Source organism: Neolamprologus multifasciatus, chromosome 5 (genome assembly GCF_963576455.1).
Source record: "Neolamprologus multifasciatus chromosome 5, fNeoMul1.2, whole genome shotgun sequence".
Lineage (NCBI taxonomy): Eukaryota > Metazoa > Chordata > Actinopteri > Cichliformes > Cichlidae > Neolamprologus > Neolamprologus multifasciatus.
The window spans coordinates 13,354,855-13,380,429 of record NC_140443.1 but is presented as its reverse complement, the minus strand read 5'-3'; the positions used below and the strand labels follow the sequence as shown (position 1 = coordinate 13,380,429).

The 25,575-nt window shown below is 40.5% G+C and overlaps 1 protein-coding gene across 1 annotated transcript; it reads left to right on the top strand.

Moving 5' to 3' along the window:
• Positions 1 to 7,713: 7,713 nt before the first annotated feature.
• On the top strand, positions 7,714 to 25,152 carry LOC146518163 (protein-glutamine gamma-glutamyltransferase E-like). The gene is made up of 15 exons (XM_085158742.1): positions 7,714 to 8,305; positions 12,877 to 13,047; positions 15,609 to 15,863; positions 16,005 to 16,123; positions 16,823 to 16,951; positions 17,197 to 17,374; positions 18,311 to 18,446; positions 19,549 to 19,658; positions 19,797 to 19,912; positions 20,031 to 20,157; positions 22,306 to 22,427; positions 22,892 to 23,066; positions 23,226 to 23,389; positions 24,248 to 24,381; positions 24,854 to 25,152. Exons 1-15 carry the CDS (start codon positions 8,281 to 8,283, stop codon positions 24,999 to 25,001), a joined length of 2,109 nt encoding a protein of 702 aa, XP_085014868.1. The 5' UTR covers positions 7,714 to 8,280; the 3' UTR covers positions 25,002 to 25,152.
• The last annotated feature ends 423 nt before the right edge of the window (positions 25,153 to 25,575 follow it).

Sequence of the window (25,575 nt, the reverse complement as noted above, 5' to 3'; positions counted from 1 at the left end):
CTCTGGCATAGCTGGCTGCCAGCGGAGCTCACGGGCACGTCACTGCAACCCCCCCCTGGCTTCTGCTCCGCGGCTGCTGAGTGACCCCTCATCTGGGACTCTCCTCAGCTCTTTCTGGGATAATGGCGCAGCTGCCCCTCTGTTGGTCTTCCTTGGTCTCTTGTGTTCTGGGGGCCTCTGGATGTCTGTTTTAATCTCCTCCATACCTGCTTCATGCCCTGGAGGATGGGGCTGTGGCTCCCCACACCCTCTAGCAGATCATTACATGAAGGAACCTTTTAAAAAACAAGCGCGTCCATGCTCACAGGTGTACACATGGGTGATGACACACACAAACGACACCCTTTTTGGCTCCTTCCTCAAAGCACACTGTGTGCTGTCGATCTTACGTGCTGCACAATAATGTTTAATATTTAGTATTTACTGTCATATTCCCATATATCATTGTGATGTTGTTTATTCTATTACTCTCGTTTTCTTCTGCTTGTTTTCTTTTTTCTTTCTCAACAGGTGATCCAGGTGATCGATGTATTTTTTTTTTCTGCTTATTCTGTTGGTTTTTGTTTTTCGCCCTTCTCCCCCGTCCCTCTTCTCAGCTGTTTTTCTTTCCATCTTTCTTTCTCCCCTTCTTTCCCCCAGTCAAGTCTGTCCCGTATTCAGCAAGTGAAAATAAAATAAACAATAAAAGGTGAATCAAATGGACCATTACGGCAAGGCTGGGATGGTCAATTTGGTAAAGTAAATCCGTTGGGCATCTTTCTTCGCCTTTAGACAATAATTCTGATGGCAAAAGAGCCAAACGGGACAGGCAAGAAAAAAAAAGAGAAAAAAAAAGAAAAAAAAGGGCCGAGTGCCCACTGCCAGTCAGGGACGTGTTACTGACCCAAGTGACGGAGTTTAAGAATCTTAGGGTCTTGTTCATGAGTGAGAAGAGCAGGAGAACCATAGATGGATTGGTGATGCACTGGTCCATTGTGGTCAAGAGAGAGCTGAGTGTAAATGCAAAGCTCTTGATTTACTGGTTGATCTACGACTCCAACCTAAACTATAATTATAAGCTTTGACCGAAAGAACGTGATTGCGGACACAAGTGCCGGAAATGAGGTTTCTCCGAAGGGTGGCTGGCCTCTCCCTTAGCAATAGGGGGAGTTCAGCTATCTGGGAGGGACTCAGAGAGGAGACGCTACTCCTCTACATTGAAAAGAGCCAGTTGAGGTGGGTCAAGCATCTGACGGGGATGTTTCCTGAGCGCCTCCTGCATGAGGTGTTCTGGGCATGTCCCACCAGGAGTTGGCTCCGGGGCAGACAAAGGACACGCTTTCGGCTGGCCTGGAAACACCTCGGTCTTCTCCTGGACAAGCTGGAGGAGGTTGCGAGGGAGAGCGAGGTCTGGGCTTTTCTGCTTCGGCTGCTGCCCCCGCGATTTTTCTTATTTTTCTTATATTAAAATGTCTCAGTGATTAAATGCATGACTACTTTAGTTACCAACATAAAGAAGAGTTTCACTGGTGTGCCCACTTAAGATCAAAGTGGGCTGGCCCACAATGTAAAATGAGTTTGACATCCCTGCTGTAAGGTCTGTATCTCACAATGTACTTGGTGATGCCTCTTATTGTGAAATGGTGCTATAAACATAGAATTGATATTAAACTGCAGATTAAACTGAGGGATGAAAGACACAGATTATAGTTTTTTATGTTGTTCTGTCCATTATCCACGGTCTGTAGGTAAAAGTGCAAGAGTCAAATATCTGAATCTGGACATGTTAACATTTTCTTGAGAACTTTATAAGGAGTTTCCCAATTTGAACTGTGGTTCAGTTTGTTTTTATAAAGATATTAGATTAAATGTCCAATTCTCACAATAGTAAAGAATCTTGCCAAAAATGGATCCAAATCTGGATGAACTGCAGAGGTTAATCACTTTTAAGCTAGATCAAACTTCACCTCTTGCAAAAAAATTAAAATAAAAAAATAATAATAAAATAAATCCATCTATTTTTTGAGTAATCCTGCTAACAAAGAAAAAACCAAACCCACTGCATGACTTCACTACAAGAGGTGTGATTATTAGACCTGACTGTAACTTGTGGATTACAGTTTGTGATTACTAATGTGAGTAAGTGAGGAAATGCTGGAAGCATCACACAGTGAGCACAAACACTTGATTCGATGTTTACGCAGTATCTAGACTCTTGTTGATTAAAGTACAATATGCATTAGTTTAAAACAATTACTCATTGATAATTCACAGGTATATTAGTATAATACATTGCACTAATGTGGCCCAATATACAGTCCCCATCATAGTGTTTTATGGTGGGGACTGTGATTCCCCCCCCCCCCCCTTCTGAAGGAAGGGGATCACAGTGCATGCTTGCATTCATGGTTCCCTCAATTAACTGTAGCTCCCCAGTGCCAGCAGCAGTCATGCAGCCCCAAACAATGACAACCCACCACCATGCTTGACTGTAGGCAAGACACACTTGTCTTTGTACTCCTCACCTAGTTGCCGCCACACACCCCTGACACCATCTGAACCAAAAAAGTTTATCTTGGTCTCATCAAACCACAGGACGTGGTTCGAGTAATCCATGCCCTTAGTCTGCTTGTCTTCAGCAAACTGTTTGCGGGCCTTCTTGTGCATTATCTTTAGAAGAGGCTTTCATGGACGACAGCCATCAGGCTGATCCTCCACGCCTGGCAGCACTCATACATCTATTTTCAAAAGACAACCTCTGGATATGACGCTGAGCATGTGCAGTCAACTTCTTTGGTTGACCATGGCGAGGTTTGTTTCTGAGTGGAACTGTATGGTCTTGGCCACTGTGCTGCAGCTCAGTTTCAGGGTGTTGGCAATATTTTTATGTAGAGTAACGTTTTTTTTTCAGATCGGCAGAGAATTCTTTGCTATGATGTGCCATGTTAAACATCCAGTGAAGTTGAGAGAGTCTGAGAGCAATAACACTAAGTTCAACACACTTGTTCCCCATTTGCACCTGAGACCTTGTAACACTAATGAGTCACATGACACCAGTGAGGGAAAATGGCTAATTGGGCACCATTTGGTCATTTTCATTTAGGGGTGTACTCACTTTTGTTTCCAGCGGTTTAGGCAATAATGGCTGTGTGTTGAGTTATTTAGAGTGACAGCAAATTTACACTGTTATACAAGCTGTACACCGACTACTTTACATTGTATCAAAGTGCCAAATCTTCAATGTTGTCCCATGAAAAGATATAGCAAAATATCAACAAAAATGTGAAGGGTGTACTCACTTTTGTGAGCGACTGTAACTACTCTTGTTATTACTTAAATGAAAAAAACTTTACAGGCAATGTCTGATTAAAGTCTAGACGCCAGCTAACAAGACATCCCCAAATACTGTCTCAAAATGCTGCTCTGCTAAATCTTTACCTTTGTGAGTCTCCCTGCATTCAGTTTTGTATGCTCAGGTGGGCTGAGATCAAGGGGACTGACTTTGTCATTAATATCTCTTTTTTTTGCATAAGAAACTCTTGAATTGCTTTTGCAGTATGCTTTTGAGCACATTGCCTCAAACATGATACATAACATAACATAACATAACAAAGAATGTGGCTAAACCTGATATACACACAACAAACTGAAAAACAGACAGACACACACACACACACACACACACACACAGCAACAATACAACAGTAATATTTGCTGTCAGACAGGCTTGTCATCTCTTAAGTGTTTATTAGTCACTCTTTTCTCTTTTTCACTTCTCTTTTTCAAGAGAGACCTGACCAAGATGGAAGCACACGTAGAACAGCAATAAATAAATAAATAAATAAATTCTTTATTTTGTGTAGTATTTTCTTCTCCTAAATAACTTTCTGTATATTGTTGATGTGATCAAAATACACTGAAACAATCTTTTCAAGTAAACATAACATTTTGATCATTAAGAAAAAAGTTCTGGTCAAAATGAACTTACAATGCTTCAGCATACCAAGACATTTTGGACGATATCGTGCAACAATTTCATTTCATATCAAATTCCTTGTGGTTATGAAACGACCTGCCACAGTTTGTGGATGGTCCCTTCCTTTTCCAGCACGGCTGGACACCAGTGCACACAATAAGGTCCTTAAAGGCATGGATGAGCAAGTTTGGCTTGTATTAAGTCCTGACATCAACCCAATGCTACAGTTTTGGATTAGAGTAGAGCTTGTGAGGCAGGCATTCTGGTCCAACATCAGTGTCTGATCTCACAAATGTGCTTATGGAAGAATGGTCAAAAATTCCCAGCACAACACAAAGTTGCCATATTTTATCAAAGTTTAAAACACTTAACTAAGAATGAGGGTGCAGAAAAGCCTAAATGTAATATTCTTGTATGATGACACATGGTCTCAGACAATTCTTACATGACCCAGCATTTTTCAAATGCAAACTTTCTTATTATAAGTTACCACAGCTGCCAGAAAGGGACATATTTCTGGCTAATCCTAATCAGTGGTCGTGGGTCTCTCTCTGGAGTTGCTGCATGGAGGGTGTAACGTCTATGATAAGTGGTAAGGCTTGTGTCCAGGTGTGGATTAAACCATCCTTAGCTTCCAGGTTAGGAAAAGAGGAGCAGAAGATATTCAAATACATCTCTCCACAGCTGCTGATGAATTCAACAAAAACAAGAAACAGTTTATTAAAAACACCTGCAGGTATATTTCACCACCAGTGTTGGGACTAACGCGTTATTAAGTAACGCGTTACAGTAACTACGTTATTATTGTGGTAACGAGCACGGTAACTAGTTATTATGCCAAAATCAGGAACGCGTTAGTCGTTACTGGGATTTAGATAGGGTCGTTACTCGTTACTTCGTGTGGTGGCTATCGCGGAGCTTCCACAGATTCTGTAACATTAGCAAGTGGTGGAGGCAGCAGGTGGATGAGGGAAAGGGGACACAGAAGGAAAAGAGACCCGAGGCGGCCGCCGGTCCAAGTGTGAACTGAACTTCAGGTAAGAAGTTATGACCTGCAGTCTATCTGGGTCAGATATAAACCAAGTTTAGGTGGAGTTTATTTTCGTTATTCTGACTTTTTCCGTACTGCGTACTAGCTAGCATGACCGAGTTTCTATACAGCTGGGTGGGTGCTATGATGTTAACGATGTTAAACTTTATTTTGTTCATAAGTTATTAGAGTTGCCAACCGTCCCGTCTGGTATTCAGAGAAAATATTACGCGTTTCTTATTGAGGCGAAAAGGAACAGTTTGTCCCGTAATTCAGCTACAATGAAAAAGACACAAAGCTGGAGTTATTCTGTGTCTTTGCTGCACAGCCAGTGTTGCCAACTCCTCAGTAAGGAAAATCGCTATTGGTTGTCCTAAAAGTCGCTAGAAGTCGCTAAATGACGTCATCACCTAATTTGCATAATTGGTCATGCTAATGTAATTGTAACCTACACTGCTGGAGAGAGAAATAACATCGTGGACGAGACATAAAGTGAGCAAAAGACGTCTTAAATGCATTTAGAATTTATTTAGAACTACAAATTAAATTTCTTTTAGCAATTATTGTTTTTTGTAATGTCACAATTCCAACCCTGCTCCTTTACCCGGGCTTTGACCGGCAAAAGTGACCCGAAATAGGCACTCTGGTGGAGTTACTTTGTGTGTGTGTGTGTTTATAAGTAGTTTTAAACCTGATCCACAAAACAGCATAAGAGTAAAAGAAGAACTGACTGCGTTACAGCACCCGCTGCTTGTTGAGAGTAAAAGCGATATGTGCTTTCACGTCTTTTTTTAGCGACTTTTTCTAGAAAAAAAGTCGCTAGGGGGTCTGAAAACTCGCAGCGACAAAGTCGCTAAGTTGGCAACACTGTGCACAGCTGCCTCTTCTTCTCTCATTCTCCCCCTCCCTCTCCCGTTTCTACTTCAATCATGAAAACTGATCAATGATCAGCTGATCGGCTCTCTTGTTTGTTTATCGCCCACTTTGCGCCAGAAAGAGGAAACCAGCCGATGTCGCGTTAAACAACAGCAGCACTTTTAAGCTTGATCAGCTGTTGTTAGAATTTATTTAATATTAATTCCTAGTATCAGCTGATGTTTGCTGGAGCCACAGCTGCAAAAAAGCTGCTGGTCATGATGTCGGTTTGTTTATCTGGTGAGAGGGAAACGAAACCAGGAGATGTCCTTACTGAATCATCAGAGCTGAACAGGTGATGGAGATACAGGTTTACCTTTTAGGTGACATGAATGAGTTGAAGGGAAGTTATGAACTGTTTCTGAGAGACAGATAACCCCAGGATCCTTTTTTAGGTAGCTGACAGCTGGTAACTGTGCAGGGGCGGATCTAGCAAAGTTTTGCCAGGGGCGCCAGGTAGGGCATTAACAGGGAGAGGTGGGCACAAAGAAATACTTTTCTTTCTTATTCTCATTTAAAATGTCTAGCTTTTAAAAAATAATTATCTGAATCTTACAACAAACGATTGATGCATATATACCATCAAAACAGTGAACATCACTGTCACAACAGCGTTTGTTTTCATTCAAAGGCTTTATGATTTTTCCTATAATGGCCGGTCTCTAGTCAAAATGCCCGGGCCGATTTTTTGTCCCCGTCCAGCCCTGTATGCAGCTCATCTGCAGTCTGGTGTTACCTACATCTTCCTATTCAGAAGGCAGAATTTCCGAGTTCTGAGTACAATCAAAGCACCACGACTGCAGTTTTTGTGTTGGATGTAAAAGGCGCACATGACGCTGTGACGTAGGCTAGAATCATGGCAGCAGTCAATGACGGTCCAGGCGTGGGATTTCTCTCATATGTATTATCTTTTCCTTTCTATTGGTAGGTGGCACAGTGCACTTGTGGCAAGTAAGCAAGCTAGAAGACTGGCAAAGTTATGGAAGCAACACATTAACAAGAGAATTCTGAGTAAAACCAAAGTTACTTTCCCTAGTAACTAGTTACTTTGAAAGTAACAAGTAACTTGAAGTAACTGAGTTACTTTTGATAGAAGTAACTAGTAATGTAACTAAGTTACTATTTTAAAGTAACTTACCCAACACTGTTCACCACTGATTTATCAGTGACATCCATTTACTCAAAAATTACTAATAAGTGGATCACTGGATTATACATTTTACAATTTCAACAGTGTACTATATAAAATGTAACTATATATGCCAGATGTGGTGTGTTGCTTGTGTGATTTTTTAAAAGGACTCTACAAAACTTTACAGTACTCATGCTACTTTACCAAACTTTTGATAGCAAGGTGCGCAGTTCCTGCTTTAAATGCACTGAGTAATCCTGCTAACAAAAAAACCAAACCCATTGTATGACCTCACTGCCAGAAGTATAATTATGGACCAGACTGCATTTTGTGGATTACAGTTTGTGATTTTTAAAACCTGTGTGCTTACATACTGATTGTAACGTCGAAAAATGCCTGGATCTCCTCTGTGTCTGCTTCATACTCTGGGGGGCAGGGCTATGGCTCCCCACACCCTCCAGCCAATCGTTACATGGAGAAACCTTCTGAATACAAGCGCGCTCACACACATTGTGTGCTGTCGGTCTTACGTGCACAATAAAATTCAATATTTAAAGTATTTACTGTTACTTACACTTATCTAGGTTATTGCTTAATAATAACTTAAAATAAAGTAAATAAATAAGTAATGATAACAAAGGTCAATCAAATGGACTAACACGACAAGCTCTTTGCTGTAATTCAAATTTAATTTTAAATAAGAGGCCCAAAGAGATGTTAGTGCAAGTGATGGAGGTGATCAGGCTGAACAACACAAATAAATCTAACAAAGAGACAGCAGAAACTTTAGAAATACCCAAATCAGTTGTTAAAACAAGTTAATGGTATTTACTACCTCAGCAACACCAAAAGGCTGGTGTCCACAAATTACCGTCAGGTCCATAATGACACCTCTGACAGTGAGGTCATGCAATGGGTTCGCTTTTGATTGCTAAATGGAATTAGATTTTTTTTTTTGCCAGGGGTGCGGTTTGATCTTGCTTAAAAGTTATTCATATCTTGAGTCGATCCAGGTTTGGTAACATTCTTTACCCTTGTGTGTGTGTGTGTGTGTGTGTGCGCGCGCAAGCAGCTTTTGAACAACCAGGAAATGGCTAATCGAGCTGGTTAATCTAGTTTGTGAAATGGGGATGGGTGTAGGAGTTGGTTTAAAATCCACCATGGTTCAGCGTATCCTGTCAGTGTGCTGGTCAGCGCCTTCCAGAGAGCTTCTCGCTGAACTTAAACTGCTGCAGAAAGTCTAGAAAGATGTCATCGGAGACCAGACGGTCAAGTAAGTACAGCAACTTTTGGATGTACATTAACTGAACTTTACCATCATTTACAATCAGTGTTGGGACTAACGCGTTATTAAGTAACGCGTTACAGTAACTACGTTATTATTGTGGTAACGAGCACGGTAACTAGTTATTATGCCAAAATCAGGAACGCGTTAGTCGTTACTGGGATTTAGATAGGGTCGTTACTCGTTACTTCGTGTGGTGGCTATCGCGGAGCTTCCACAGATTCTGTAACATTAGCAAGTGGTGGAGGCAGCAGGTGGATGAGGGAAAGGGGACACAGAAGGAAAAGAGACCCGAGGCGGCCGCCGGTCCAAGTGTGAACTGAACTTCAGGTAAGAAGTTATGACCTGCAGTCTATCTGGGTCAGATATAAACCAAGTTTGGGTGGAGTTCAGTAGCGGTTTTAGATACGGGCGACACGGGCGGTTGCCCAGGGCGGCATCATGGTGGGGGCGGCATCACGGCTCGTTCTCATGCTGCCCCGACATCATGCCAGCGCATATTGGGAATGGCATTGGTTTTCTATCGCCCATTTGCTGGGAGTAAGGGCGCCCTACGTTTGCGAGGTGCGCCTGCTGCTTGCGGCACAGGGAGGAGAGGGCGGGGCGGCGGGGAATGCTCTGGCTGGCTGGAGCAGCAAAAATGACCAACTCGCAAAATAAAACAAATTACAAACAAACCAACAAACACGAAAACACCAGACATCATGATACAGACTTATAATTTGCACCGATGTTCAAAATTCTATACGCGAAAAGTGAGCGCGAGAGCGCTCGGTGCGCCAGCTTGCTGCTGAAGTCAAAGTAAACTTTATTGTCATCTCCGCTACATACAGTCCAGTATATAGAGAGACGAGACGACGAGGCTCCAGTTACAGCAGTGCAAGTAAACAAACAATATATATAAGAAGAGTAAGAAAATAAATACACACTTTAGGACTAGGGGTAAAGGGATCAATAACAATTGAAAATGTATATTTTATATTTTGTTGATCTAAAGTCTCACACACAACCCGTTTTTAAACTCTAAAAAAAGAGAAAAGAAGAGGAGGAGCGTAGCGACTTCCACAGTCGCTAGAGGCCGGGGACTGAGCCTGCCTATTTGCCTGTCAACTTTACGCAATAATGCGAGAGGTGGAATTGCTTGCTTGTTTATTAAAGTGCTTGAAAAGTTTACAGAGCAATGTGATCGGCTCGCGATTCAAACTCTTAAAACATCACAGGCTCTAATGCAACAAGAGGAAACTCGTTGTGCTGCGGTCAACAAAAACTATGGCTACCCAGCCCTGCTCTGTCAAAATCAAACCAGTGAAAGACAGACTGACAACGCCCTCTTAATGTCGCCGCTAGCACCCACGTGACTCCCATTACACATCACCATAGCAACCAAACAAATGAAAACGCAGTGATCCTTAAAATTCAATACATTTAATTATGACTCCTACAAGGAGAAACGAGCAAAAGATACAGGTAAGCAGATGTGTCATTGGATAATGGCAGGTCATGTATCCTAAAACATTAAGAATCAGAATACTTTCTTAATCCCTAAGGAAATTATGTGGGTTACAGTTCCTCCAAGAAGAAATGGTAAAGATAGTAACAGTAACAGACTAAACTCCAAACAATATATACAATAATATAATATTAATTAGTCGGTGTCAATTGTTGATTTGTCCTGTTCTCATTGTATGACGAATTATGTCTGTTTAGTAGCCGTTTGCATACAACATTTGCATACAATGCATACTCTGTTTCTCTCTTCATGTGTGTGTGTGTGTGTGTGTGTGAGGGGGGGGGGGGGGGCGCCAGAGGGTGTGTTTGCCCAGGGCGCCAAACAGGCTAGGACCGCCACTGGTGGAGTTTATTTTCGTTATTCTGACTTTTTCCGTACTGCGTACTAGCTAGCATGACCGAGTTTCTATACAGCTGGGTGGGTGCTATGATGTTAACGCTGTTAAACTTTATTTTGTTCATAAGTTATTAGAGTTGCCAACCGTCCCGTCTGGTATTCAGAGAAAATATTATGCATTTCTTATTGAGGTGAAAAGGAACAGTTTGTCCCGTAATTCAGCTACAATGAAAAAGACACAAAGCTGGAGTTATTCTGTGTCTTTGCTGCACAGCTGCCTCTTCTTCTCTCATTCTCCCCCTCCCTCTCCCGTTTCTACTTCAATCATGAAAACTGATCAATGATCAGCTGATCGGCTCTCTTGTTTGTTTATCGCCCACTTTGCGCCAGAAAGAGGAAACCAGCCGATGTCGCGTTAAACAACAGCAGCACTTTTAAGCTTGATCAGCTGTTGTTAGAATTTATTTAATATTAATTCCTAGTATCAGCTGATGTTTGCTGGAGCCACAGCTGCAAAAAAGCTGCTGGTCATGATGTCGGTTTGTTTATCTGGTGAGAGGGAAACGAAACCAGGAGATGTCCTTACTGAATCATCAGAGCTGAACAGGTGATGGAGATACAGGTTTACCTTTTAGGTGACATGAATGAGTTGAAGGGAAGTTATGAACTGTTTCTGAGAGACAGATAACCCCAGGATCCTTTTTTAGGTAGCTGACAGCTGGTAACTGTGCAGGGGCGGATCTAGCAAAGTTTTGCCAGGGGCGCCAGGTGGGGCATTAACAGGGAGAGGTGGGCACAAAGAAATACTTTTCTTTCTTATTCTCATTTAAAATGTCTAGCTTTTAAAAAATAATTATCTGAATCTTACAACAAACGATTGATGCATATATACCATCAAAACAGTGAACATCACTGTCACAACAGCGTTTGTTTTCATTCAAAGGCTTTATGATTTTTCCTGTAATGGCCGGTCTCTAGTCAAAATGCCCGGGCCGATTTTTTGTCCCCGTCCAGCCCTGTATGCAGCTCATCTGCAGTCTGGTGTTACCTACATCTTCCTATTCAGAAGGCAGAATTTCCGAGTTCTGAGTACAATCAAAGCACCACGACTGCAGTTTTTGTGTTGGATGTAAAAGGCGCACATGACGCTGTGACGTAGGCTAGAATCATGGCAGCAGTCAATGACGGTCCAGGCGTGGGATTTCTCTCATATGTATTATCTTTTCCTTTCTATTGGTAGGTGGCACAGTGCACTTGTGGCAAGTAAGCAAGCTAGAAGACTGGCAAAGTTATGGAAGCAACACATTAACAAGAGAATTCTGAGTAAAACCAAAGTTACTTTCCCTAGTAACTAGTTACTTTGAAAGTAACAAGTAACTTGAAGTAACTGAGTTACTTTTGATAGAAGTAACTAGTAATGTAACTAAGTTACTATTTTAAAGTAACTTACCCAACACTGTTTACAATACATCGTACCTTATATATATTTTATGCATGAAGAATGTATTATTATTTATATTTTCTTTTTAACACAAGATGTATTATTTACATAATAAAATGTATTTACATAATATTATATTATATGGTTTGTTAGAAGCAAATCAAAATAAAAAAGAGATTTTTAGAAAAGGTTGAATCTGTGTCAGTTTTTATCTGGTAAATTAAAAACAATGTCATAAAATGCTTATAGATGATGTGACTCCAGTCACCTTTGCAGTTTCTTTAAAAAAAAAAAAAAAGCTTCTGAGGAATAAAAATGCATTGGATTAAAGCAAGTGAAGATTTTTTTTGTGATATGCTCAACTTTATCACAATAAAAAAAAAAAAACCCAGACAAAGCTAACGGCATGCCTGTGGTCATTATCTCACAACCGTGAAAATCCAAAATATGTTCTGTAAAACAAAATTAGGTCCAGGTTGAAGTCAGTTTAAATACCAGTATGCCAGATTGATTTTTATACAGCATGCCTCATTCACACACATTACACAAGCACTTTTTTATGTCTCAGTACTTTCTATCTAATATTTATACTCTGACGGACACATCAGAGAGCAACTAGGGGTTTATTCTTATCCAGTGATTCTTTGGCAGGCAGACTGAAGCAGCCAGGGATTGAATCACTAACCCTCCGATTAGATGACCTGCTTTACCTTCTGAGCTCCATTAAATTATTGTGCTTACATTTATCCATTTCTTGAGCAGACATCTATAAATAACCTTAGAATGAAACATCTGGCTTTTCTTATCTCAAGACCAAACTTACTTCTTAAATGCTGAAATACGTTGCTGTTTCTGTTCAGTCATCCTAATTGTCAAATTCTTGCAACATCATAACTAAAAAGTAAGACATGTTGGAGGAAAGGGGTTTTCAGATTTGAACTCAGCAACTAAACTTTGTCAAAGTAAACGTGAGCAGCAAAATATGTAATTCTTGTTATTAATTATTAAACTTTATGTGTAGGAGACAGTTTGGAAAGATAGAGTAAACATATCACCACTGTGGGCTTTAGTCCTTAAGTGTGGAATAGTTAATTTGACATTTAAGGCAAACATATGGAGAGAAAAAGGAAAGGAAAACACACACACACACACACACACACACACAGAAGACACTAACAGGAGGAAGGTTTCAGTATCCTGGAATACTAGCCACAGTTCTTTTGATTTTGTCTGTTTCAGTTATTTTTTTATTTTTTTATTTTTTTATTCCAGTTTTTAAAGAAGTCAATCTCAACTATGAGATCAACAACACTGAACACCACACCAAAAAACTCTCAAAGGATCAGCTGATTGTGAGGAGAGGCCAGCCGTTCACTGTGAAAGTTGAACTGACGCAACCTGTCAACCCTGACCTTTACCCGCTCACCATCACTGCAGAAACAGGTTGGTCTATAATTATACAATGAAGATATTTTTTAAATTGCATATAACTTTCTTTTAATAGATTTTTTTTATTGAAGTAATAAAAGAACTGTTTGAAAATTGATTTCCGTGTATCAACAGTGTTTTATGAGGGTTTTTTTTCTTGTTTCTGTTTTCTCTATTTTCTTCTTTTTCTCTTTGTTTTATCAGCGATATTAATGTTTCGGAATGCTTAATATGGATGTCTATCAAGACCTTTGTGAAACCCATTAAAAATGAAAGATACATGTGTGTTAGTGTAGTTTAAAAAGAGCTCTTAAACACAGGAGCCAGATATTTCAAACAGAGAGCAGGTTTTATATTTATTAATAGAAAGAGAGATTAAGATAAATTATGTCAGGTGACAGCAATGAGGGTGGAGCAGACAATTGAAAGGGTGAGGAGAAAGCTAGACATAACACAAAAGGGAAAGGCTCTGTTGTAAGTAGGGATGGGTATCGTTTAGGTTTTATCCGATACCGGTGCCAAACCGGTACTTTTGAAACGGTGCCGGTGCTTAAACGGTGCTCAAACCGGTGCTTAAAGAATGGAAAACACAAAAGTGGTCCAAAAACCTCTCATGTTCAGCTGTTTTTTTGTAAAAAGATAACAATGTTAGCCTTTTCTGCAGCTATGGGGCATATATGGTATCACTCTTGGCTGGAAGCAGTGCTTAAACAATGGAAAAAAACACAAACTTTGTCCAAAAACCTCTCATGTTTAACTGTTTTCCACTTTTTCTTTGGTCATTTTAGCCTTTTTGTCCAGGGTGAAGGGAGTATCTGCCATCAAACAAGAAGACAGCTGCATGTAGCTATGATGGTGTTTGCTGTTCACCTTACATGCATTAATGTAATAACGTGGTTAGCCTACTCAACGTAAATTACACACGAACAACATTAAGCTACTCACGCAGAGAAGAACGGCTGCTGCTGCCATCATCATCCGTCATCATTTCTGCTACACTGGCAGGGCTAGGGGCCAGGACTCTCCTCTTCGGGTTTTTGGGGGATGTTGCTAATTCCGGGTCCGATAACAGGCAACCCACAAGCAGTAGATGTGCTCGGTGTGAGGTCTCGCAGCAAGCTATCAAATACGGCGCATTTCTCGGCTTTAAAAAAAAAACACTATGCGTCGCCAGGTGTTTCATCAGATTTGAGGTGTGACCTCCTTTGACAGTATCACAGTATCAGCTTAAAGCACTTGTTGCAGCTGCTGAGTTTGCATCTTTTGCTGTGAAGTACAGCCAGACCTTTGACCGCTTCGCCTTGGACATTTTTAATCTGTAGCTCTGCTCTAAAAGAACGTACGTACCTGGACCCGCCTACTATTCTCGGAAACTTAAAATGATTGGCTAGAATCTAAAGTGTATCATTCCATACCAGTTGGTGGCGGTAATGCATCTTTCAGTTGTTTGCCAACCGCCAATACAAATGTAAGGAAGAAGAAAGTGTATCACAGCTCAGGAAAAAAAGCACCGAAATAAAGCACCGAAATGTGCGCTGCTTTTCGGTCTGGTTACTACCGTTTATGTCAGAACCGGTGCCATCATGGCACCGGATACCGGTACCCATCCCTAGTTGTAAGTAAACTAAGCTTTACTTCTTAAAGGCTTTCACCTACTAGCACAGTTGGATGTGACCAGAGTTTTTCTTTTGCTTTCAGTCATTGGTTGCAATGTCTTTGTTGGCATGAAATTAAAAATGGAGGCAGTGACTGGCATGATTGAAATGTGCATGGAAGTACAGTACATAATGCAAATTCTAACAAGTTTGAAAGTTAATATTTACCCCAGCTGTCATAGAGTGAGAGGTGCAAGTCTATAATGAGAGACACATTTACTTGTTCTGTGTTGTACATGTATATGTGGTCAATATCTTAGTAAACATGGCTAAACTTTCAAATGGTAACCTATAATGCTCATTTATAGCTCCATAGAATTATTCTTGGACTGTGCTCAACTTTGAACCCATTTCCCCTTTTAATGCGTAATTTAAAAAAAGAGTAATGATGCATCTTTAAGGTACTGATTTATGTTTATTAAATTCTTTTTTTGGACATAGAAGGTCCTGTCAGTGACCATAGACGGTAAGTTAAAGATGGACCTAACTGGTGTGAAAGTTTGCACCAGTTTATAGACAGTGGTGTTTTAAAGCCTTTGACCTGACTGACATGTCAAGGAAAAGAACTGAGAAACTGAGAAACACGACACACACCTGCACTAGTGACTTGTCACTCATAGAGCATTGTTTCTGATGATAATGAAGAACAATGTTGTAACAGGAACATGATGTTGCATTCAGTAAAATTTGAAAATAGGGACTGCGACCATAAACCATAAAAGTGTTTACTTACTGCTGTTTCCTCATAGTCTTCTTTGCAACTGCACTTTTTTGAACAGTCACCACCTGCCGGTCATTAGAATTAATGCGGGTTTAAGTAGGATAGTTTTCATAATGTCCATCTTTGGTGGTTAAAACGGTTTGATTGTATTGTATTGTTTATCTCTAGTTACCTATTACCTCTGTGAATCCTCTCAACAGGAAAACATCCATCCGAGAACCTGGGGACAAAGTCATGCTTTGGTATTCCAGACAAAATCTGCCGTTCACCATCAGCGAAGGCGGTATGGAAGGTGGAGCTTGAGAAGAGATCTTACCCACTAACGGGTTCCTTGAACTTAACCATTACCCCTCCAGCTGATGCTCCAATTGGAAAGTACAACTTAACTGCCAGATATAGGGACGAGGAAACCTTGTTTGCAACTCTGGTAGTGCTCTTCAATCCCTGGTGCCCTGGTAGGTTTGTTATCTTTCTGTCTGCTGCCAGTTTGCCTAACTGTCCATCAACACTGTTCATCTGTTGATGTTGTTTTCTTTAAAAACACTATCTATTGATCTTTATGTCTTAAGTATTTATCCCTGTCCTTTTTACTGTAGATGATTCAGTGTCTCTCTCCGATGAGGCACAGAGACAGGAGTATGTGTTGAATGAACATGGTATAATCTATAGTGGAAGTGGGAACTACATCAGATCTGTTCCCTGGGACTTTGGGCAGGTATACACCACACACACACACAAACACACACGCACACGTCGGGTGTTGTCTCATTGACATAATGCTTTCCCTAGCTGCTTACCCTAATCCTAACCATCAAAAATGAATGCCTAACCCTAACCCTTCCCCTAAACCTAACCATAACCCAATTGTAACCCTGACACTAAAACCACATCTTGAGTCTGAAAAATTCCTTCAAAGTCATGTGGACTTGGATTTTGGTTGGGCCCCACAAGTATGGTACATTTTGGATTTTGGTCTCCACCAAGATGGTAGCTACTGAATAATGCTAAAATTTCATTGCTACTGCATATTTTATTTTAAGGGTTTAAACACCATTGTCTTCACACCACTATAATATTTTATCTTCTATAAAGCAAAATAAAACTGGTTAATGTAAAGGGGCGTATACAGTATCTAGAATAATTTAAGATTCTTGATAAATGTTTAACACAAGAGAAAGAAGATGTAACCACCATCAACCTTTGTATAAGCAAAAACATATTTATGTTTGCTAGTTGCCTGCAGGTCAAGTTTAAGAATGTAACCACACAGGAATGACTCGGTGAGTCACATAGATACAATCTGACACTACTGTAGATAATTTTTGACGATAAGTATGAATAGACTTGCTCTGCTATGAAGTATGAATGACTTACACCACTGTAGTTTAAGATAAGCTGCTCTCTTCCTGCCCAGTTTGAAGAGGACATGGTGAAGATTTGTCTGAAGATGTTGGATGTCAACCCCAAACACCTGGCAAATGCAGCCAATGATGTTTCTGCTCGCTGTAACCCCATCTACGTCAGTCGTGTGGTCAGCGCCATGGTAGGATATTTATGTATATACATGTGTTCTGTACAGATGTATTTTATTTGCAAAGAACATTTCTGCAAAAGGATGATTTAAAGGATTATACTTTAAATATAAAAGGAATCAAGGTAACATGTAGGAAGAAATGGTTTATGGCATTTTGTTATTAATGTTTTATAGCTATTTTGAGGGAAACCATAGCTCACTTATATAAATCACAATATAAGAAGGAGAACTTTGTTTTCCTTTTTTGCTTCCAGATCAACAGTGATGATGACTATGGCGTCTTGGAGGGACGGTGGTCAGGTCCATACTCGGGTGGGAATGAACCCACTCACTGGTCTGGCAGCTATCCCATCCTCAAGCGCTGGTATGACATCAACTGCCAATCAGTCAAATATGGACAGTGCTGGGTATTTGCTGGCGTGATGTGTTCAGGTACTTACTAACTCTGCAAGTCCTTACTGTCACGGGCAGACCGTGGGGATATGGGGAATGAGGACCCAAAACACAGACTCTGCTATGCAAACAGTGCTCTTTATTTACAGTGAAAGCTGTAAACATAATAAATCCCTGTTGCTCCCTTGAATCCCGTGAGTGTGCTTCCCTCCGACGTCTGTGCTCGTGCTCCCCGCTGTTGTGTTTCCGCACACCCCGTGCGTGCTGCCTTTCTGGTCCACTCTTCCTCCTGCAGGAAAACCACAGAAAACAGCAGTTAACACTAACCCCGGCGGGCATACACGAACAGCACTGTCACACACTGACTTGGGACGACAACTCAATGATCCCGCACCGGTGGGAGCTCCAACACTCTCCTAAGTAGCTCCCCCGACGAGCCCTGATCACCAACAGGTGTGGCAGGAACTTCAGGTGTAGCCAGTCCTCCTGCAGGGCCACACCCATCAGGCTTGCAGGTGGCTGTGCTCCATCCTCTAGCCACACCCGCAGACACACACACGTACACAACCACACCCTGCCTATACATATGAGTGGAACACAGACTAACACAGCATTGTGCAGAAAGACACACACATCACCAAATAATAACGATAATAATAATAATAACAACAGTCAAAACTGCTCACGGACCCCCGAGTCCTCCAGAGCCGGGTCCGTGACACTTACTCACAGTACAACCGCCAATTTTCTAGACCAAAGTGCTAATGTAGGATAATACTAGAAGTTCTCTGGAAGTTCATAATATTACTGATTTGCAGGGGGCCAGCAAATCAGTAATATCTATCACTGGGCCAGCTAGTGGCATAGCATTAAGAATAATGATATTTAACAATAAAATCTAATGTACAATTTGACAAATGCTTCATTGACTGATTCTTTTTTTTTTGGCTGTTTTCTTTGTCTTTTGGGATCCAGTAATGCGTCTGTTGGGCATCCCATGCCGTGTGATCACCAACTTTCAGTCAGCTTGTGACAGTAACAAGAATCTCACCATTGATGTGTACCATGCTGACTATGGAGTGAGAGAGAAAGAGACCGATGACAGTGTCTGGTAAGACAAGAAAAGCTTATATTTTGAGAAAGCAATTGAAGTACACATTCTTTCCTCATCTATTACTCTTTTCACCAAACATTCAAACTTTCTTGTCTTCATATACACACACATATATATATTTCTCCACTCACCCTGCATGTGATCTTTGTTTGTCCTTTAACCTCGGGTCCTCAGCCAGAGGCCTGGTAGTTTGAGGGACCTATGAAGTCTGTGATTCTTGGCTGGGGAGGCTCTGGCTTTTCATTAAATTTGTACTTTGCTCACACACTGCTGATTTACTTGTGGTTCCTGCAATATTTAAAAGTAGAATGGGAGTCCTCAGCTTTCAGGCCCCTGTTCTGTGAAACCAGCTCCTAGTTTGGAACTGGGAGACAGACACCCTCTCTACTTTTAAGATTAGACTTAAACCATTTCTTTTTTATTAAGCATGTAGTTAGGGAAGGATCAGGTGACCCTGAATCCTCTCTTAGTTACGCTGCAGTAGGTCTAGGCTATTGCAGGGGCCTCCCATGATATCTGGAGGATGCCGGGAGGAAGATAGATAGTAACATAAAACTGGCTTTTGATTTTTTCCGTTATGGTGGACTAGGCCAAGAGTTAGGCTTTCAAAATGAATTAAAACTCCATCTAAGTCTATGATTAATATGATTAATAGATTGAAGTAGAAGATGTTGTCACTCTACCTCCTCAAGTATTCTGACAGTGGGATGGAGGGGGTGTGGACTCATTTAAGCTAACATGATATAACCTGTTGTAACCAGGTTTCCGTAAGGCAGAACAAATTAATATGTTGTCAGTTATTAAATCATTTAATAAAAGGGACTTAGAAGACAGAGCCCTAATATTTTATAATTCACATTTAACTGTTTTACTCTTTGGTGCAGCTGAAGATGGTTTATTATTCTTTCATTGTAATTGTCTATGTTTAAATTAACCGCAAGGTGTCAAAATCATCAACCCCCCAGTTTTTGATCAACCACTTTAATTTCCTTATGCTGTCACGTAGTCCAGCTCTGTTGACTGTTCTGGACTTTCTAAATCCAGTATTGAGTTTCCACTCACTCCAACATTGGAATGTTTTGTTCTGTATGTGTTTAAGGAACTTCCACGTCTGGCTAGAGTGCTGGATGACCCGAACTGACCTGGCAAAGGATGGAAAATATGACGGGTGGCAAGTTGTGGATCCAACACCACAGGAAAAGAGTGACGGTATGAAATCTCTTGTCTAAACCGTTTCTTCCTTTGTTTTATTACTTACTAATTTATTGATAGTAAATATAAGATTAATTTCTAAGTATTGCTTTTGAACACTGATTTTTGTCTGAATGAGCTGCTCTACATATGCAGGTGTATACTGCTGTGGTCCAGCCCCAGTCAAAGCCATCTTGGATGGAGAAACTGATCTCAAATATGATGTCCCATTTGTCTTTGCTGAGGTCAATGCTGACTGCATTGACTGGCTGGTTAGTATACATAGCTCGACTCTATGAATACATGAATATCACATTTAGAAGGAAGTCTTTGGCAGAAATGTTTTATGTCCAGTTTTGTGTTCTAAATTGTTTCTTTCTTTATGTTCAGTGTAAAGCTGATGGCACAATGACGAAAATGTTCTCTGACACCAAGTCAGTCGGACAGAATATCTCCACCAAGAATGTTGGCTCCAACACGAGGCTGGACATCACAGACAAGTACAAGTACAAGGAAGGTGAGTTCAGCTGACAAACTCAAAGATTTGAGCTGACCATTTCGTCCATTGCCATCCTGATATTATGAAACTATACACACGTCGACAAAATTGTTGGTACCCTTCAGTCAATGAAAGAAAAACTCACAATGGTCACAGAAAGAACTTTAATCTGACAAAAGAAGTAATAAATAAAAATTCTATATATCTTAACCAGTGAAAGTCAGACATTGCTTTTCAAGTATGCTTCAACTGAATTATTTAAAAAAAATAAATGCATGAAACGGGCCTGGACACAAAAATGATAGTACCCACAGCTTACTATTTTGTTGCACAACCTTTTGAGGCAATCACTGCAATCAAACGATTCCTGTAACTGTCAATGAGACTTCTGCACCTCTCAGTAGGTATTTTGGCCCACTCCTCATGAGCAAACTGCTTCAGTTGTTTCCGGTTTGAAGGGCGCCTTTTCCAGACTGCATGTTTCAGCTTCTTTCAAAGGTGCTCAATAGGATTGAGGTCAGGGCTCATAGAAGGCCACTTTAAAATAGTCCAATGCCTTCCCCTTAGCCATTCTTGGGTGTTTTTGGTCATTGTCCTGTTGTAAGACCCATGACCTGCGAGCTTTCTGACACTGGCCAGCACATTTCTCTCTAGAATCCCTTGATTGTCAAGGTTGCAGGGGAAAAAGAGGACAGAAAATGCAGAGCTCAGGTTAGCAGGGTGAACAGTGCGTTTATTTACAGTGTCCAAGAGGTGTCACAAACAGTTAAAGGTGCTATCCAGAAAGTTGTTTCAGTTAAATCCCCAAGTGCTCCGAGAGAAAATACACACAAAATTCCAGATCGCCGGGGAGGACCGTACGACCGTGACATTGATAGTCTTGAGATTTCATTGTAAGCTGCACAGATTCGAGACACCCTGTGCCAGATGCAGCAAAGCGGTCCCAGAACATAACCGAGCCTCCCCCATGTTTCAAAGTTGGGACAGTGTTCTTTTCTTGATATGCTTCCTTTTTCCGTCTGTGAACATAGAGCTGATGTGCCTTGGCAAAAAGTTACATTTTTGTCTCATCTGTCCACAGGACATTCTCCCAGAAGTGTTGTGGCCTGTCAACATGTAGTTTGGCATATTCCAGTCTGGCATTTTTATGATTTGTTTTCAACCATGGTGTCCTCCTTGGTCATCTCCTATGTAGCCTACTTTGGCTCAAAACAACAACAGATGGTGCGATCTGACACTGATGTTCCTTGAGAATGAATCTTAGCTTGGATCTCTTTAGAAGTCTTTCTGGGGTTTTGTTACCATGCGAATTATCCGTCTCTTTGATTTGTCATCAATTTTCCTCCTGTGGCCACATCCAGGGAGGTTGGCTACAGTCCCATGGATTTTAAATTTCTGAATGGCATGTGCAACTGTAGTCACAGGAATATCTAGCTGCTTGGAGATGGTCTTATAGCCTTTACCTTTAACATGCTTGTCTATGATTTTCTTTCTAATCTCCTGAGACAACTCTTTCCTTTGCTTCCTCTGGTCCATGTTGAGCGTGGTACATACCATGTCACCAAACAACACAGTGACTACCTGGAGTCCTATATATAGGCCCACTGACTGATTACAAGATTGTAGACACCTGTGATGCTGATTAGTGAACACACTTTGGATTAACATGTCCCTTTGGTCACATTATTTTCATTCTTTTCTAGGGGTACCATCATTTTTGTCCAGGCCTGTTTCATGCATTTATTTTTTTTAAATAATTCAGTTGAAGCATGGTTGAAAAGCAATGTCTGACTTTCATTGGTTAAGATTTATAGAATTTTTATTTATTATTACTTTTGACAGATTAAAGTTATATCTGTGAATTATTTCATAATTTATGTCACATTTTGTATTATTGGGAATTTCAAAATTCAAGTATATAAACCTAATGGAGTAATAGGAATTTGCAAAATATATTGCAGATGAAGATGTAATAAACTTCATCAGTAATGAGAAGGTTCATTTCATTATGGTCTGAACATTTGATATTATTTATCAAATGTTCATTTGATACATTTGATATTATTTTTTTATTTATTATTTATGATATTATTTATTATTTATGATATTATTTATCAAAAATTAATTTGTGACTCTTGAACTCAACAACATTTTCAATCCCCACAGGCACTGGGAAGGAGAGAACCGTATTTAAATATGCCCTCTCCAGAAATAAGGACAATGAAGGGAACGGAACATCTCCTGGGGGCATCGTTCCACAGCCAAAAATATACATCCAATTTAAAGAGGTACATCACAGAGTTCCTGTTGTATCTCTTTATTTTTCTATTTAAGTGAATCTTAAATATATTTCAGTACTTACTATTATCTTGGTGTGTGAATTTTCTGAATTATTATTATTACAAATGTAACAAAAAGTTACCTCTGTTGCCTTTTTAAATTAATTTTAACTCATAACTCATAGTTTATAGCCACTGGCTGAAATTAGCAAAGGCTATGAACTATCTGTGCTTAATGCTCTCCATTGTAAATCAATTTTAACAAAAAACCACCCAAAAACCACAACTTATTCAAAAAGAGATGACCATTACCGTTGTTACCTAAAAGCAAAGTGCTTTTCTAAATTAAGAAAACTCAAATCTCACAAGCTGTTGTTTTAAGCATATCTTTTTAATCATATTTTAAGGAAATATGCACAATAAACCTGGTGCACAGGGAATTGTACCTTATTCCTCTGTTTGTGGTGCTGCAGGTATCCAAGCCAAAGGACAGTCAGGACGTGAGTCTGAAGCTGGTGCTGAACAGTGAGAGCAGCACTGCCAGGCCTGTGTCCATCAATATCAGCGCCCAGGCCATGAGATACAATGGCTCACTGGTTAAAAACATCCAGAGTGAGGTGAAGGAAGAGACACTGCTGCCTGGGAAAGGTACGTCAATTGGCTAGGACTTTATCTGAACTTTGTTTTGAAGTGTTTTTTGTGGGGTGGGGTTTATTCTTAGATTAGAGATACCTCAAAGACAGATTGAGAGGTCAGGTCATATGAGAGACTGCAACAACTATAATTCTCTCCCTCTGTCTGCTCCAGATCTGTCCATCCCTATCTTGGTCCCCTTCTTGGTGTACCATGAGCACATGAGGGACTCTGACAGCATGAAGATTTCAGCTATGGTCACAGATAAGCTGGAGCCGAAAAACGTCTACCTAGCAGTGAATGATGTCATTCTGTTGGATCCTCCAATCTCCATCACAGTGAGAAAAAAAACTACCATCTCTCTCACTCTGTAATCATTATATGTCTGTGTTCAAAGAACAACTGACACATTAGCTCACAGCTGTTGTTATCTCCTGCTGTACTTGTTTTAATGATAAATATAATTATGTGAAATGAAATATAAAATTCTGGCTGTCTGCCCTGTCTTCAATGATAAGAAAAAATTGGGAGCCTGACCTTACAGGCCCAACCCTACCAGCCATACCTGCTAACGGCAGCTCTCCGCCTAGAGAGAGAAGCTAGAGCCTCTCTCCAGCCTCTCTCCTTTTGTGGGCATAGCAGTTCATTGACCAAATAATAACTAAATGTAATAATTAGAAATCGGCATGTGCCATTATAAGAAGCAGGAATTATTTTAACAGAATCACCATCTTTTGGTATGTTAGAAGGCTAAAGGCTTGCTAAATTAGCACAAAACAAAAAGCACCATCGCTGCCAGTTGACATGTCTTGTATTTAAAAGTAATTGGTCATGGAGCTGGTACAGGTAAACTGAAACTGATTGCTACATGAGGAGTTAGGTCACATTATTACAATTGGCAGTCTTTAATGTATACCAAATTTCATATTTGTCCTTTGGGATGGAACGCTTGAGTGTGCCCAAACCTTTATCTGATATCATGCGCGATGGTCATAGAGAGTGAGTGTTTTTCTTTGTGCATGACTGTATAAAACATGCACCTCCTGTATCTGTGGTGTTGTATGATGTGGGTTGTCATATTTATAGCAGAAGTTGCATAAACTGAAAGTGACACACGTGTTGTGGTTTCTAATTTTTGGTTGAGAACAATATTGCATATGCAAAAGTTTTTGAACTGTAAAATCTTTGTCTTTTAGACTCCCAGTCTGGTAAGCGTGAACCAAAGCACAACTGCTGAAGTGGTTTTCATGAACCCAGTCAACAAGACACTGACAGATTGCACTCTGACTATTTCTGGAAGTGGTCTCGTGGACGGAGAGCAAAATTTCATGTAAGTGTGTGTGCATAATTTAAACTTATCTGGATTCTAAATGCTTGTGTACAGTTTTACACAACAAGTGTTGTGTGCACCAGTTTTTCCTCCATGTAGCAACGGCATTATTTCCGTCTTCACACCACCTCAAATGACACAGGCTCACTAGAAGCTGATCACACCTGGGTGTGAGTCCCTAACGTCTCGGGGCTCAGCTGGGGTCTTTCCCCTTTATCTAGCCACTGACTACAGTGCTCAGCAGTCCCTGAGATTTCTGTAAAGGTGTGTAAAACAGTGGAGTAAAACAGTGGATGTGCCATTGAAATCAGGACAGCAAAATTCCAGTGGAGAAACTTCTGCTCACCTCCTTGGCCCATCTTGCAGCTTCCTCCTGTCGTCGCAGTTCTAGGAACACAAGCTTTTACCAATCCGGTCTCACAAATTAAACATTAACCTTAACTGTTCTGTTTTACTCTTATGTTTCCCTCAGACTTCCAGACCTGAAACCAAGCCACAGGTTTCGTGTTACGTTTTTCTTACTTCCCAAGAAGACTGGCAAGAAGACTGTCCTGGCTGACTTTGACTGCTCCTCCTTCAGAGACCTCAAGTGCACCTGTACTGTCAATGTCCAACCATAATTCCTCAGAATCACAGGGTAGAAGCTGTGTAATTTTAGTCACTAAATTTAAAAAAAAAAGCTTGATGTAGACATTTTATTTTTACCCAATTTGGTAAAGGGTCAGTAAGTGATTGCATAATTTTGCCAAATAAACTGTCAAAAATGTAAAACCTTGTGGATGTTTGGGTCATTTTTTGTGTACTTTAGAAGTGTCACAGTCTGGCGAAGGTAGACTGTAGGAATTTGTAAAGAGGACCCAAAATGCAGACACAAAAGGAACGTGGAACCAAAACTTGGGTATTAACATAAAGCGAACCGTTTAATGAGGCTGGTAAGAAAAATACAAACAAAGAGCAAGGCAAACTGAAGCAAAACTAACATTAACCTAAACTGGGAGAACTAAACAAACAACAAATAAAACCTGGACATGAAACACAGCGTGGAGAACAGAAACACACAGACTAAATACACACAAGAGTGATTAGGGGAAGTGGAAACACATGGGGAAGCAGCTGATGCTAACGAGACAAAGGAAGCAAAGCTGACTGCACTGACATAGGACATGGACCTTCAAAATAAAAGAGGAAACATGA